Source organism: Ranitomeya variabilis, chromosome 4 (assembly GCF_051348905.1).
Source record: "Ranitomeya variabilis isolate aRanVar5 chromosome 4, aRanVar5.hap1, whole genome shotgun sequence".
NCBI lineage: Eukaryota > Metazoa > Chordata > Amphibia > Anura > Dendrobatidae > Ranitomeya > Ranitomeya variabilis.
The window spans coordinates 651,822,600-651,840,365 of NC_135235.1; the positions used below are offsets into that span (position 1 = coordinate 651,822,600).

At 41.1% G+C, this 17,766-nt stretch overlaps 1 protein-coding gene across 4 annotated transcripts in view; it reads right to left on the reverse strand.

Annotated features, from left to right (window-relative positions):
* Window positions 1-263: 263 nt before the first annotated feature.
* Window positions 264-17,766, reverse strand: part of LOC143766194 (uncharacterized) — a 96,553-nt gene continuing 79,050 nt past the window's right edge. For all 4 annotated transcript variants that reach the window (XM_077253676.1, XM_077253673.1, XM_077253674.1 and 1 more), the window contains exon 7: window positions 264-2,480. In XM_077253676.1, the coding sequence (XP_077109791.1) occupies window positions 604-2,480 (1,877 nt within the window). In that variant the 3' untranslated portion in view covers window positions 264-603. The remainder of the gene's footprint in view (window positions 2,481-17,766) is intronic.

The window sequence follows — 17,766 nt, forward strand, 5'->3', positions numbered from 1 at the left end:
AATTGCACTAAGCTTTTTTTTCATCTGAGAAAAACTGATAACTCTGACCAAAACTCTAATGACAGTAATGATGAAACTTCACGTCTGAATGAGAAATTAAAGAAATAAACAGATTCAATTTCTTGCCACATATGCTAAAAGATATCCAGCCTGCATGGGCCAAAATTCATGCATTTCATTTTTTTTGTGACAACAAATTGCTGCACTTAGAAAAGGCATAGGAGGTCCAACATTTTAATAGATGGGTGTCTCTAATAAAGTGCTCAATCAGATTATAGATGCTTTATTTCCATTGTTTGATGACTAATGTAAGAAATTACCAATTAACATCTGTTATCAAAAATCATTTAGTGCTTTAAACAGTTTTCCATTTCTCTTGTATGACAACATGTGAATTTACATTGACTTTAACTCGTGCAATTTGCCAAGTAAATGATTTAAAAGAAAGTGGCCATCTACCCGTGTGATTTCCGTTAGCAAAAAAATGAAATATGTAAGAAAATTTTCCCAACAGTTTGAAAATTAAAATTACTTCACCCCTGCATGACACCTCTGATGTGTAACTAGATTTGATGTGTTTGTAAAACATTTCCCACATTCTGATCAGAAAAATGACTTCTCCCCTGTGTGAATTTTCAGATGTCTAGTAAGAGTTGTCTTCCGATTAAAACATTTTCCACATTTAAAACATGAAAACGGTTTCTCCCCTGTGTGAATCTTTGCATGCAAGACTAAAACTGATTTGTGCTTAAAACATTTTCCACATCCTAAACATGAAAATGGCTTCTCACCTGTGTGAATTGTCTGATGCTTAGCAAGATCAGATTTTGCAGCAAAGCATTTCCCACATTCTAAACATGAAAATGGCTTCTCCCCTGTGTGAATTCTCTGATGTCTAACAAGATCTGATTTTTCTGTAAAACATTTCCCACATGCTGAACATGAAAATGGCTTCTCCCCTGTGTGAATTTTCAGATGTGTAGCAAGAGTTGTTTTCCGATTAAAACATTTTTCACATTCTGAACATGAAAATGGTTTCTTCCCTGTGTGAATCTTTTCATGCAAGACTAAAACGGATTTGTGCGTAAAACATTTCCCACATACTGAACATGAAAACTGCATATCCCCAGTGTGAATTGTCTGATGCTTAGTAAGATCAGATTTTGAAAAAAAGCATTTCCCACATTCTAAACATGGAAATGGCTTTTCCCCTGTGTGAATTCTCTGATGTCTAACAAGATCTGATTTCTCTATAAAACATTTCCCACATTCTGAACATGAAAATGGCTTCTCCCCTGTGTGAATTTTCATATGTGAAGCAAGATTTGTTTTCCAATTAAAACATTTTCCACATTCTGAACATGAAAATGGTTTCTCCTCTGTGTGAAATCTCTGATGTGTAACAAGATGTGATTTAATTGTAAAACATTTCCCACATTCTAAACATGAAAATGGCTTTTCCCCTGTGTGAATTCTCAGATGTATAGCAAGATTTGCTTTCCGATTGAAATATTTCCCACATTCGGAACATGAAAATGGCTTCTCCCCTGTGTGAATTCGCTGATGCTTAGTAAGATCAGATTTCGTAGAACAACATTTCCCACATTGTGAACAGGAAAATGGCTTCTCCCCTGTGTGAATTTTCTGATGCCTAATGAGAGCTGATTTGTCTGAAAAACATTGCCAACATTCTGAGCATGAAAATGGCTTCTCACCTGTGTGAATTCTCTGATGTTTAGTAAGATCATATTTTGTTATGCAACATTTTCCACATTCTGAACATGAGAATGAATTATCACCTGTGTGAATTCTCTGATGTTTAGTGAGATCAGATTTTGTTGCATAACATTTCCCACATTGTGAGCATGAAAATGGCTTCTCCCCTGTGTGAGTTCTCAGATGTCTAGCAAGATTTGTTTTCCGATTGAAATATTTCCCACATTCTGAACATGAAAATGGCTTCTCCCCAGTATGAATTTGCAGATGTTTAGTTAGCTCATATTTAGTAGAACAACTTTTCCTACACTGTGAACATGAAAATGGCTTCTCCCCTGTATGAATTTTCTGATGTCTAGCAAGAGTTGATTTGTCTGCAAAACATTTCCCACATTGTGAACATGAAAATGGCTTCTCCCCCGTGTGAATTCTCTGATGTTTAGTAAGATCGTATTTTGTTATACAAAATTTTCCACATTCTGAGCATGAAAATGGCCTCTCCCCTCTGTGAATTCTCTGATGTTTAGTAAGATCAGATATTGTTGCATAATATTTACCACATTGTGAACATGAAAATGGCTTCTTTCTTCTGTGTGCTCTTTGATGTTCACCATCCCTTTTGCTATATTTGTCTTGCTTAAGAAGGACTGGATGTATGCCTGGTATAAAGGGATGCTCTTCAAAGGTATCAGATGTGATACCATGATCATTTGCATTAAAATTTGAAAATCTTAAATATTTCTCTGAGATCATGGTCCAGTTAGCTGTAAAAAATAAATAAATAAATGTATGTATATATTTTTCAATAGACATTGTATCATTACTAGAAATTGATGTTGGCTTGCTCCTGAACCACTTCCTGCCTAACTTTTTTGCATGACCTGGATCATTTTTGACTTGATAATGTGTAAAATGCCAGTCCGCGACATAACTCCTGTGTCCCAGATAATTCCTGCAGTGAAGTCCAAATCGTAGTTAAAGGGTGACACTCTAGCATTCCTTCACCCACTGTCTGTTTCGGCCAGCATTAGGCTATCCACAGCTTGCACCACCTTGCTGGTAAGCATGATCTTAACAGAATAACTGACCAATACAATTTAAGGGGTTGTTGCCTTTTAAATATGGCCATCGCTGCATTTTGCCATAGAAACTAACTGTGGTGGACTTACCTTCCTGGGGTTCACTGGTTAGTCTCTGCCACTGCTCCCGATGTCTTGGATTGACTGTGGCGCTCAATCCTCATTGACAGTGCGGCAGCCAATTAGTCAGCTCACTGGATGCTGTGCTGTTGAAATGATGTCAGACAGACAAGCAATGCTAGACTTTGGAAGCAGCAGCAGAGACCAGCCACAATATGTCAAACTAGCAACACTCCTCAATATTGAAACTGCAAAACCCGGAAGAAAAAGTTCTGGAATTATGGAAATCAATGGATTTAAAAACTTGTTAGTAATATACAGTACAGACCAATAATTTAGACCCACCTTCTCATTTAAAGATTTTTCTGTATTTTCATGACTATGAAAATTGTAAATTCGCACTGAAGGCATCAAAACTATGAATTAACACATGTGGAATTATACTGTATGAAGAAAATGGAAATAAAATTTTCAAAACATCTCAATTTTTTCCGTATCGAGTATGAGCACATTGTGCAAAAATACACTTGCTCGCTTTAGTAGCTATTAATGAGGTTATTAATGGTCATCTTAGGAAAGTACTGCTGCAATGAATACACTTTGGCAAGAAAATCTTCAAAATCTCTGCTGGCAGCTCCCTTTGCAATTGATATCTCAGCAACAATAATGGGGAAAAAGTAAATCCAGGTAATTCCCAAAACACAAAAATATATCCCAGACACTTGTGCCCCACTTATGCCAACTTTCTCTTGGTCTGGTTGGCGGAAACCATAATATTTGATGATGTTGATGGAGAATCGGGTATTGAGAAGATTGAAATGTCGGCCGGTTATATCGATGATGTCTTTTTAATAATGGCAGGGCACAGCAAAAGTGTTTGTCACTAGACTTAACCTTAACCCCATAAGCTTGTGTTTTATCTATGAATATAGTTGTACAATTCTACCTATTCTAGACATTTTGATTAGAAAGACTGAGGGAGGTTCACTGGTAACTTGTACCTGCAGGAAATCAACATTCACCAATTCCCTCCTAAGGTGGGAGAGCAATTACCCGAAACAATGTGATGATCTACCATATCACTTGACAATTGCCAGCCAATGATGTCTCAGATGTACTCGATGGGAGAAAAGTCCATAGACGCTGCAGGACATGGGAGCACGTTTAGGCCAAGCAGACTGCTCACAATAGCAACAAAAGCAACATATTGCCTGGGGTTGTTGTGTGTACTGAAAAACGGCTGTTGTGATACTTTGAAGAATTGGCCATACCACTGCTTCCACATTCAAATCAATGTATGGCTGAGTTATTAGTGTATCTGGAATGAAGATTAGAGGGGTCTGGATATGGCCCCCCATTATGCCACCCCACACCATAACCTTGTGTGTTTCAGCAATGTGACGTTCTCTTGTTAAGGCTTCTTCATGGCATGGCACGCATAGTCTCCAGACCATTCTCCAATCGATCACTGCATCCAAGACAAAAACTGGACTCATCATTGAAGAGGACAGACCTCCTTTCTAGTCTTGATTGCCATCTTGTTCTGCACCTTCTTAGCCGGTGATTTAGTGGCTTACAAAAAATTCAGAACTTTGTAAAAAATAAAAAAAAAAGTGGTTGTATCGTTTATCTTAAAGGGCTAATCACTGCTATATTTGAATAGATCTGCCTTTTACGGATGTGGGGATACGAAATATGCCTACTTTTAAATTTTTTTTTTAGTTTTACAAAAAAGTGGATAACTTTTTTTTTTTTTTTAACACTCTTCAACACCTTTTTTAAACTACTTTTTGTTTATTTTCTATACTATATCATTTTAAAGAGTGAAAACAGACTGGGTTAGGGAATTGTATTAAAGCAGCCAAAGTTCAAAATGTCAACAATATGAGGAAGGTATCTAGAGATCCAAAAATCACCGCAATGTTAGTAAGAAGAAGTGACGGTCAGTAACCAAAGAATTTGTCCTTTATCTATTTATCTATATAAAATGCCGTACGTTTTGGTTACCCATGTGTGGTTTACTGCTGGGTATGTCCAATAATTAGCCCCGATGCACATTTCGCGTGCTGAGCTTCCTCGGGGATAGATAGATCTTTTCACTGAATGGGCTAAGTGCAATATGAGTGGGTTGAGATAGGAGAGGATTACTGGCCATTACTTCTTATTGGTAACTATGTATTAGTCCAGGATAGAATTATCAGCACCTATCCCCACATTCCAGAAGCCCCTTATGCCCTATACAACCAAGTATTACACTATGTGCCGTTTTGGGTTGCACCTTTACATTTGCTAAATGTGGGTTTTGCTGGAGTTATCCATTGTTCATTCACCGATCCTCAACACTTATACTGTTTGACTACTGGTATTTTAAAAAAATTGTTGTACTATACTAATAAAGTTTACATTCTTTATAATTGATGATGTCTATTTATGGGGCATCATGCTCTTGTTAAGTTTATAGGATAATATTTATGTGGAAGTTTGCCCCTCCCCTTCAAAGTGCTATGGGCACTTTTTGTAGAAGGGAGTGGTACATTTATGAACATATCCGCAAGGTCGGTCTTTGTTATACAATAATATTAGACTGTTCTTTCTGTCATAAATTATTGTCATATATGTTGCTGGCCAGTTTTCCTTCCCCTATATTTGGAGGTCCCATTGTACTGTCTGTTTTATTATTGAACATTTCATTATTTTAAAAATTTAAACCACCAAAAAAGGAACACCTTCACATAAGGCCAATAAAATCCACATAATCTTTATTAAACATTATAAAAACAATGTAGGCATAAAGGTATATAACCACAGGCACAGGCAAGAAAAAGATGGGTAACCCCAGGTAGTAACCTCAAAATATGGTATATAGACAAATAACAATTATGTGTAAAAAAAAACCAAACACTGTGTGACCATGTACAAATCAAACACAAAAATGACAATAATATAATAATAATACAAGTGTATATAAGAAAACAGTAATGCAATATAATTACCAATGAAGTACTCCTGGGGACCCACCACACCCGACGTGCGTTTCGCACTGAAATGCTTCGTAAAGGATTGATGAAATCAGGGATGCCATCACCAAACATTGGTCAATACTTATGATGGACAGGATAATTGCCAAATGTATTAGTAGAACTCCCAACATTACCTTTAGGCGGTCACACAATCTCAGGGATCAGTTAGTCCATAGTTACCACAAAGGACCTGGTCCTAATTACATCTTTGGGGCGAAGGGCCCTAAATGGGGCTGCACTAGTTGTGGGAAGTGTGTGGCTTGTAAGAATGTTTGGATTTTTCAAATAACACACTATTACGTGCACTACCAAAGCCGTTGTGTATCATGTAACGTGCCCGTGTGGTCTCATTTATATCGGGATGACCACACGTGAGCTTCGTAGGTGAGTACGTGAGCATGTACTGGATATTGAGTGGGCACGGACTGAAGATGACCCCCACAAACTTAAACCAATCCCACGGCACTTTAGGGCCTTTCATGGATGTGACCCTAAGGGATTGAGTATCAAGGGTATTTATAGAGTCTTTGTAGGACTCAGAGGAGGTAATTGGAAGAGGATGCTGGCACAGAAGGAGGCTAGATGGATTTTTAAATTGGATACCAACTCACCACTTGGCCTGAATGACCACAATAGTTTTGCTTCTTTTTTGCCAACTTGAGTTTTTAGCATTTGTGTGGCTGTTCATGTATTTGTTGCATTGGATTATTCATTACTAGCTACTGCTGTCTTTTGTTCTTGGCCTTTTTAGCTTGGTATTATTATTTTTAATTACTAATTTTAATATTTTTTTGTATTAAAAGGGTCTTTAGCTTCGGTGCTCCCATATTTACAATGGATCGTTGGATATTGGAACAGAGTGTGGCATGGCTTATCCCTACACCATAGGATCTCTTTATGGCATTAGTTCTAACCTATGTGGCTGTGTGTCCATGCACTTTCTTTCCACTTTTTTTTATATATATGCTTTTCATATATTTGCATATATTTTTTTTTTATCATTAGTGTCAATATTATAGTGTATAGTATGTCACTGGACTTTGTCCATAGCATTTGTATTTTATAGTGTTTATATAGGTGTATGGGTTGGTATATATATATACCAACGCCTTCTATGACTGGAGGGCCCGCACCGGATGTTACGTCGGCGGTTTTGAGCCACACGCGCATTGATATGGTAACTACGGATTCATTTGTAATACAGGCAGTGTGCGCCTGCGCGCTTTTTTATATCAGCGGTCGTTCTGTTTCCGGGATATCGGTGTTCCATGTGTATCAGTGAGTGTTGGATTGTGTCATACATTTGCTCTGTCTGCGTGTCCCTGCACAGCAGGTACCTATTACTAATTTGATTTTTGCACCTTTCCTATTGGCCCTTAGGGATATATACTATAGCTGGCCAGTACCCAACCACCCCTGGATGAAGCATTTCAGTGTGAAACGCGCGTCGGGTGAGGTGGGTCCCCAGGAGTACTTTATTGGTAATTATATTGCATTACTGTTTTCTTATATACACTTGTATTATTATATTATTGTCATTTTTGTTTTTGATTGTACATGGTCACACAGTGTTTTTTTTTTTTTTTTTACACATAATTGTTATTTGTCTATATACCATATTTTGAGGTTACTACCTGGGGTTACACATCTTTTTCTTGCCTGTGCCTGTGGTTATATACCTTTATACCTATATTGTTTTTATAATGTTTAATAAAGATTATGTGGATTTTATTGGCCTTATGTGAAGGTGTTCCTTTTTTGGTGGTTTATTGTTGTTTACTTCATGGCCTTATGTTAAGGATATACTTAGGGGTTTTCTTTTTTTTTTTTTATCGACCGATGTGTCTTGATGTGAGTCATACTGCGCACGCATCATCACAGAGCTGGCTGTGCCTGTGCAGACGCGACAGGGATGTCCGCCCAGGGAAGATAGCAGTCGGCAGCACCTGCGCACTCCATATTAGGCCGGGGGTCACACTTGCGAGTTCAATGTGAGAAACTCGCCCGAGTCTCTCGCATCAAGTCCAGTCACTACTGCCGGCACTCGGGAACGGAGCGTGCGGCTGCATGTATTTCTATGCAGCTGAACGCTCCGGTCTGAGTGTTGGCGGCAGTGCCGGGACTTGATGCAAGAGACTTGGGCAAGTTTCTCGCATTGAACTCGCAAGTGTGACCCCGATCTTAGAAGTATATCCTGACAGCGCCTGTGCAGATGTTCATAAGACATTCACACCAGCACAACATTGGTCGGCAGCACCCACACATCCTCAGTCAGTGTGTCCTTATATGCAACACACCTCTCCCGCGAGGTACCTTTCCCTGCATATCGCAATTGATATGTGGATCCAACATTTGCACATATCACATCAGATTTAGAGACAGGCTGTTGCTGTATTTACACTCACATGACCACACTTATCCTCTAAACTCAGAGAGGGGTGCATGTTATGGTTCTCAATGGCAAGAGAACATAGCCCAGCAAACATACGAACTAGCTCTTGGAAGGATGGAAACTAAACTGACCATGAACTAAACCTGCCGCACAACTAACAGTAGCCGGGTAGCGTAGCCTGCGTTTTATCCCTAGACGCCCAGCGCCGGCCGGAGGACTAACTAATCCTGACAGAGGAAAATATAGTCCTGGCTCACCTCTAGAGAAATTTCCCCGAAAGGCAGACAGAGGCCCCCACAAATATTGGCGGTGATTTTAGATGAAATGACAAACGTAGTATGAAAATAGGTTTAGCAAAATTGAGGTCCGCTTACTAGATAGCAGGAAGACAGAAAGGGCACTTTCATGGTCAGCTGAAAACCCTATCAAAATACCATCCTGAAATTACTTTAAGACTCTAGTATTAACTCATAACATCAGAGTGGCAATTTCAGATCACAAGAGCTTTCCAGACACAGAAACGAAACTACAGCTGTGAACTGGAACAAAATGCAAAAACAAACAAGGACTAAGTCCAACTTAGCTGGGAGTTGTCTAGCAGCAGGAACATGCACAGAAAGGCTTCTGATTACAATGTTGACCGGCATGGAAGTGACAGAGGAGCAAGGCTAAATAGCGACTCCCACATCCTGATGGAAACAGGTGAACAGAGAGGATGATGCACACCAGTTCAATTCCACCAGTGGCCACCGGGGGAGCCCAAAATCCAATTTCACAACAGGTGCAGAGTAAAATAAGAGCCTTAGAGATTGTATTCAACTTAATAAACTAATATATAGTTCTGTCTGGGGTTAAAGTACCTATTCAGGGCTGCTACTAGCTCTAAACAGACCCATTGGTTTTATATTATACAGCTGCTTCTACACAGCAATACTCACAATTGATGTAGAGTACATCAACAAGGTTTCAAGGTTATGATGCTTACATTGATGCCATACACAAACCCTCACCGAACGGGGCCTATATCTAACTGGCACAAACCATCTGATAGGCCTGTGCTTTAACAGGAGGCAGTTTCTCAATTGACCATGGGTAGAGAAAAGGATATTTTTGATGTGGGAAATAGATATTCTCAAATAAAAGAACCATACATTGGATGGTTTGTGCCAGTTACATATAGGCCCCTTAATATCTCCTCCTCTCCCGACTTAAATTTAAGGACATATTCTTTGGTTACTGACTGTCTCTTCTTATTAACATTGCGGTGGTTCTTGGATCTGTAGATACCTTCCTCATATTGTTGCCATTTTGAACTTTGGCTGCTTTAATACATTTCCCCACCCCTGTCGCTTCTATATCTATATATCTATATATATAATTGTCTAAGGGTTTTTCCGTCTGTCTGTCTTTCTGTCCTGGAAATCCCACCTCTCTGATTGGTCGAGGCCGCCGGGCCTCGACCAATCAGAGACGGGCACAGCATGGCGACGATGATGTCATAATGGAAATCCCGCGTCTCTGATTGGTCGAGGCCGCCAAGCCTCGACCAATCAGCGACGGGCACAGTATCGACGTAGATGTCATAATGGTTGCCATGGCGACAATGATGTCATAAAGGTTGCCTCGACCAATCAGCGACGGGCACAGTCTGCCACGAATTCTGGAATCATCATTGTCCATATACTACGGGGACATGCATATTCTAGAATACCCGATGCATTAGAATCGGGCCACAATCTAGTATATATATAATTGTCTAAGGGTTTTTCCGTCTGTCTGTCTGTCTTTCTGTCTGTCTGTCCTGGAAATCCCACATCCCCGCCAGGCCTCGACCAATCAGAGACGGGCACAGCATGGCGACGATGATGTCATAATGGAAATCCCACGTCTCTGATTGGTCGAGGCCGCCAGGCCTCGACCAATCAGCGACGGGCACAGTATCGACATAGATGTCATAATGGTTGCCATGGCGACGATGATGTCATAAAGGTTGCCTCGACCAATCAGCGACGGGCACAGTCTGCCGCGAATTCTGGAATCATCATTGTCCATATACTACGGGGACATGATGCATATTCTAGAATACCCGATGCGTTAGAATCGGGCCACAGTCTAGTATATATATATATATATATATATATATATATATATATATATATATATATATATATATATATATAATCTCTATATCTCTCTCTCTATATATACACTCACCGGCCACTTTATTAGGTACACCATGCTAGTAACGGGTTGGACCCCTTTTGCCTTCAGAACTGCCTCAATTCTTCGTGGCATAGATTCAACAAGGTGCTGGAAGCATTCCTCAGAGATTTTGGTCCATATTGACATGATGGCATCACACAGTTGCCGCAGATTTGTCGGCTGCACATCCCAAAGATGCTCCATACAAGGCAGGATGGATCCATGCTTTCATGTTGTTTACGCCAAATTCTGACCCTACCATCCGAATGTCGCAGCAGAAATCGAGACTCATCAGACCAAGCAACGTTTTTCCAATCTTCTACTGTCCAATTTCGATGAGCTTGTGCAAATTGTAGCCTCAGTTTCCTGTTCTTAGCTGAAAGGAGTGGTACCCGGTGTGGTCTTCTGCTGCTGTAGCCCATCTGCCTCAAAGTTCGACGCACTGTGCGTTCAGAGATGCTCTTAGGCCTACCTTGGTTGTAACGGGTGGCGATTTGAGTCACTGTTGCCTTTCTATCAGCTCGAACCAGTCTGCCCATTCTCCTCTGACCTCTGGCATCAACAAGGCATTTCCGCCCACAGAACTGCCGCTCACTGGATTTTTTTTCTTTTTCGGACCATTCTCTGTAAACCCTAGAGATGGTTGTGCGTGAAAATCCCAGTAGATCAGCAGTTTCTGAAATACTCAGACCAGCCCTTCTGGCACCAACAACCATGCCACGTTCAAAGGCACTCAAATCACCTTTCTTCCCCATACTGATGCTCGGTTTGAACTGCAGGAGATTGTCTTGACCATGTCTACATGCCTAAATGCACTGAGTTGCCGCCATGTGATTGGCTGATTAGAAATTAAGTGTTAACAAGAAGTTGGACAGGTGTACCTAATAAAGTGGCCAGTGAGTGTATATTGGACTCATTTGGCCCAAACTTATCGTTAGAAGGTCTGGAAATAGGTAGTATTTTTTGGAGTAATAGGTTGCCTCATTTGGTTGCCTTCTAGAGTCATCAGGGAGAACCGCCGCAGAGCGGGGTTGCCATTTTGTGTTCAAGTTAGGGTGCCGTCCGCCGCCGATAGGCAGGATTTAATTAGGTGCTAATAGGGTGAACCAGGTACACCCAGTATAAACCCCATGTTTATAGTATTAGTCAGCTGTAGGTCAGCTAACTTTTAGCTGCTTGCGAAGACATTATATGTTTTTGATGGTCGTTTATAATTACTCTAATAAAAGTTAATTTTTAACAGTATTAGTCATTTACACAGTGCATGCCCTATACACATTGTTGTCAAGTTACATAGTTACATAGTTATTAAGGTTGAAGGAAGACTTTAAGTCCATCTAGTTCAACCCATAGCCTAACCTAACATGCCCTAACATGTTGATCCAGAGGAAGGCAAAAAAAAACCCATGTGGCAAAGAGTAAGCTCCACATTGGGGAAAAAATTCCTTCCCGACTCCACATACGGCAATCAGACTAGTGTATATACCCTGTAACATTATACTTTTCCAGAAAGGTATCCAGTCCCCTCTTAAATTTAAGTAATGAATCACTCATTACAACATCATATGGCAGAGAGTTCCATAGTCTCACTGCTCTTACAGTAAAGAATCCGCGTCTGTTATTATGCTTAAACCTTCTTTCCTCCAGACGTAGAGGATGCCCCCTTCTCCCTGTCTCAGGTCTATGATTAAAAAGATCATCAGAAAGGTCTTTGTACTGTCCCCTCATATATTTATACATTAAAATAAGATCACCCCTTAGGCTAGGTTCACATTGCGTTAGGGCAATCCGTTTAGCGCTAGCGGATTGCGCTAACGCAATGTTTATTTAGGGGCCGCGTTCAGGGGTCGCGTTAACGTCCCCGCTCTCGCAGATCCCCGATCTGCGAGAGCGGGGAACGGACCTCGGGCGCGCCGCGGACGCTGCAAGCAGCGTCCGAGGCGCGTCACAGAAGAACGGCACATCACTAGCGCGAGCCGAAAAAGGCACGCGCTAGTGATGCGCTGCAGGCGAAATTTACATTGCTGTCAATGGGTGCGCTAACGGACTCGTTGCACGGCGTTAATTGCGACATTTTCGCCGTGCAACGCTGTCCGTTAGCGATCACCCACTAACGCAATGTGAACCTAGCCTTAGTCTTCATTTTTCCAATCTAAATATCCCCAAGTGTAATAACCTATCTTGGTATTGCAGACCCCCCAGTCCTCTAATAACCTTGGTCGCTCTTCTCTGCACCCGCTCCAGTTCAGCTATGTCTTTCTTATACACCGGAGACCAGAACTGTGCACAGTATTCTAAGTGTGGTCGAACTAGTGACTTGTATAGAGGTAAAATTATGTTCTCCTCATGAGCATCTATGCCTCTTTTAATGCATCCCATTATTTTATTTGCCTTTGTAGCAGCTGCCTGACACTGTCCACTGAATATGAGTTTGTCATCCACCTATACACCCAGGTCTTTTTCATTGACGGTTTTGCCCAGAGTTTTGGAATTAAGCACATAGTTATACATCTTATTACTTCTACCCAAGTGCATGACCTTACATTTATCCCCATTAAAGCTCATTTGCCATTTATCAGCCCAAGTTTCTAGTTTACATACAGTGCCTACAAGTAGTATTCAACCCCCTGCAGATTTAGCAGGTTTACACATTTGGAATTAACTTGGCATTGTGACATTTGGACTGTAGATCAGCCTGGAAGTGTGAAATGCACTGCAGCAAAAAAGAATGTTATTTCTTTGTTTTTTGTTTGTTTTTTTAAATTGTGAAAAGTTTTTCCAGAGGGTCATTTATTATTCAACCCCTCAACCCGCCAGAATTCTGTTTGGTTCCCCTAAAGTATTAAGAAGTAGTTCAGGCACAAAGAACAATAAGCTTCACATGTTTGGATTAATTATCTCTTTTTCCAGCCTTTTCTGACTATTTAAGACCCTCCCCAAACTTGTGAACAGCACTCATACATGGTCAACATGGGAAAGACAAAGGAGCATTCCAAGGCCATCAGAGACAAGATCGTGGAGGGTCACAAGGCTGGCAAAGGGTACAAAACCCTTTCCAAGGAGTTGGGCCTACCTGTCTTCACTGTTGGGAGCATCATCCGGAAGTGGAAGGCTTATGGAACTACTGTTAACCTTCCACGGCCTGGACAGCCTTTGAAAGTTTCCTCCCGTGCCGAGGCCAGGCTTGTCCGAAGAGTCAAGGCTAACCCAAGGACAACAAGGAAGGAGCTCCGGGAAGATCTCATGGCAGTGGGGACATTGGTTTCAGTCAATACCATAAGTAACGTACTCCACCGCAATGGTCTCGGTTCCAGACGAGCCCGTAAGGTACCTTTACTTTCAAAGCGTCATGTCAAGGCTCATCTACAGTTTGCTCATGATCACTTGGAGGACTCTGAGACTGACTGGTTCAAGGTTCTCTCGTCTGATGAGACCAAGATCGAGATCTTTGGTGCCCACCACACACGTGACGTTTGGAGACTGGATGGCACTGCATACGACCCCAAGAATACCATCCCTACAGTCAAGCATGGTGGTGGCAGCATCATGCTGTGGGGCTGTTTCTCAGCCAAGGGGCCTGGCCATCTGGTCCGCATCCATGGGAAGATGGATAGCACGGCCTACCTGGAGATTTTGGCCAAGAACCTCCGCTCCTCCATCAAGGATCTTAAGATGGGTCGTCATTTCATCTTCCAACAAGACAACGACCCAAAGCACACAGCCAAGAAAACCAAGGCCTGGTTAAAGAGGCAAAAAATCAAGGTGTTGCAGTGGCCTAGTCAGTCTCCTGACCTTAACCCAATTGAAAACTTGTGGAAGGAGCTCAAGATTAAAGTCCACATGAGACACCCAAAGAACCTAGATAACTTGGAGAAGATCTGCATGGAGGAGTGGGCCAAGATAACTCCAGAGACCTGTGCCGGCCTGATCAGGTCTTATAAAAGACGATTATTAGCTGTAATTGCAAACAAAGGTTATTCCACAAAATATTAAACCTAGGGGTTGAATAATAATTGACCCACACTTTTATGTTTAAAATTTATAAAAATTTAACTGAGCAACAAAACTTTTTGGTTTGTAAGATTTATGCATCTGTTAATAAATCCTGCTCTTGTTTGAAGTTTGAAGGCTCTAACTTATTTGCATCTTATTAAACCTGCTAAATCTGCAGGGGGGTGAATACTATATGTAGGCACTGTAAATCATCCTGTAATATAATATTGTCCTCCCCTGTATTGACTACCCTGCAGAGTTTAATGTCATCTGCAAATATTGAAATTCTACTCTGAATGCCGCCTACAAGGTCATTAATAAATATGTTAAAAAGAAGAGGGCCAAATACTGACCCCTGTGGTTCCCCACTGCTAACCGCGACCCAGTCAGAGTGTGCTCCATTAATAACCACCCTTTGTTTCCTATCCCTGAGCCAGCTCTCAATCCACTTACACATATTTTCCCCTATCCCCATTATTCTCATTTTATGTAACAACCTTTTGTGTGGCACCGTATAAAAAGCTTTTGAAAAGTCCATATACACTACATCTACTGGGTTCCCTTGGTCCAGTCCGGAACCTACCTCTTCATAGAAGCTGATCAGATTAGTCTGACATGACCGGTCCCTAGTAAACCCGTGCTGATACTGGGTCATGAGGTTATTCCTCTTCAGATACTCCAGTATAGCATCCCTTAGAAAGCCCTCCAGGATTTTACCCACAGTAGAGGTTAAGTTTACTGGCCTATAATTACAGAGTTCAGTTTTTGTCCCCTTTTTGAATATTGGCACAACATTTGCTATACGCCAGTCCTGTGGTACAGACCCTGTTATTATGGAGTCTTTAAAGATTAAAAATAATGGTTTATCAATGACTGTACTTAATTCCTGCAGTACTCGGGGGTGTATCCCATCCGAGCCCGGAGATTTGTCAATTTTAGTGATTTTTAGATGCCGCCATACTTCCTGCTGGGTTAAGCAGGTGACACTTAATGGGGAATTTTTGTTATCACTGATCATATTGTCTGCCATGGGATTTTCTTTTGTAAATACTGATGAAAAAAAGTCATTTAGCATATTGGCTTTTCCTCATCCTCATCCACCATTTCCATTTTTTAAGGGGGCCAACACTATTATTTTTTAGTTTCTTACTATTTATGTGGTTAACCCCTTCATGACCTTGGGATTTTTCATTTTTCCGTGTTCGTTTTTCACTCCCCTCCTTCCCAGAGCCATAACTTTTTTATTTTTTCGTCAATTTGGCCATGTGAGGGCTTATTTTTTGCGGGACGAGTTGTACTTTTGAACGACATAATTGGTTTTACCATGTCATGTACTAGAAAACGGGAAAAAAATTCCAAGTGCGGTGAATTTTCAAAAAAAGTGCAATCCCACACTTGTTTTTTGCTTGGCTTTTTTGCTAGGTTCACTAAATGCTAAAACTGACCTGCCATTATGATTCTCCAGGTCATTACGAGTTCATAGACATCTATCATGTCAAGGTTATTTTTTACCTAACTGGTGAAAAAAAATTCCAAACTTTGCTTAAAAAAAATAAAAAAAAAATAAAAATAAAATTGCGCCATTTTCCGATACTTGTAGCGTCTCCATTTTTCATGATCTGGGGTCGGTTGAGGGCATACCGAGCTGGCGTTTTTCATTATTCCAATCCGGTGCAGATACGTTCTTTTGATCGCCCGTTATTGCATTTCAATGCACTGTCGCGGCGACCAAAAAAACATAATTCTGGCTTTTCGATTTTTTTCTCGTTACACCGTTTAGCGATCAGGTTAATGCTTTTTTCTTTATTGATAGATCGGGCGATTCTGAACGTGGCGATACCAAATATGTGTAGATTTGATTTTTTTTTAATTGATTTATTTTGATTGGGGCGAAAGGGGGGTGATTTAAACTTTTATATTTTTTTCACATTTTTGTTTTACTTTTTTTTTTTTTACTTTTACCATGCTTCAATAGCCTCCATGGGAGGCTAGAAGCAGGCACAGCACGATCGCCTCTGCTAAATAGCAGCGATCTGCTGTTCGCTGCTATGTAGTAGAAAATCAGGTGTGCTGTGAGCGCCGACCACAGGGTGGCACTCACAGCTGCCGGGGATCTGTAACCATAGAGGTCTCAAGGACCTCTATGGTTACAATGGAGAAGCATCGCTGACCTCCGATCATGTGACGGGGGTCGGCGATGCGCTCATATCCGGCCGCCCAGCCGGATGCGGTAGTTAAATGCCGCTGTCTGCGTTTGACAGCGGCATTTAACTAGTTAATAGCGGCGGGTGAATCGCGATTTCACCCGCCTCTATTGCGGGCACATGTCAGCTGTTCAAAACAGCTGACATGTCCCGGCTTTGATGCGGGCTCACCGCGGAGCCCTGCATAAAAGCAGGGGAGCTGACCTCGGACGTACTATCCCGTCCGAGGTCAGTAAGGGGTTAAAGAATATTTTGGGATTATTTTCACTCTCTCTGGCAATGAGTCTCTCTGTCTCAATTTTTGCTGCCTTGATTTGCTTTTTACAGAATTTATTTAATTTTCTGTATTTATTTAGTGCCTCCTCACTACCTACTTCCTTTAATTCTCTAAATGCTTTCTTTTTGTCACTTATTGCACCCCTTACAGCTCTATTTAGCCATATTGGTTTCCTCCTATTTCTAGTATGTTTATTCCCATACGGTATATACTGTGCACAGGTCCTATCCAGGATGCTAATAAACGTCTCCCATTTTCTTTGTGTACTTTTATGTCTCAGGATATCGTCCCAGTTAATTGCAACAAGATCCTCTCTCATCTGTTGGAAATTTGCCCTCCTGAAGTTTAGTGTCCTTGTCACCCCCCTACTACACATCTTATTAAAGGATACATGAAAACTTATTATTTTGTGATCACTATTCCCCAAGTGACCCCCAACCCTTATATTTGATATGCGGTCTGGCCTGTTGGTTAATATTAGGTCTAGCAGTGCTCCCCTCCTTGTTGGGTCCTGAACCAGTTGTGAAAGGTAATTGTCTCTCATAGTTGTCAAAAACCGATTACCTTTACTGGAACTGCAGGTTTCTGTTCCCCAATCTATTTCAGGGTAGTTGAAGTCCCCCATAATAATGACTTCTCCTTGAGTCGCAGCTTCATCTATTTGCTTTACGAGGATATTCTCCATTGCTTCCATTATTTTTGGAGATTTATAACAAACCCCTATCAGTAATTTATTATTTTTCCCCCCTCCCCTTATCTCCACCCACAGGGACTCTACATTTTCATTAGATTCACCTATATTATCACGCAGGATGGGTTTTAA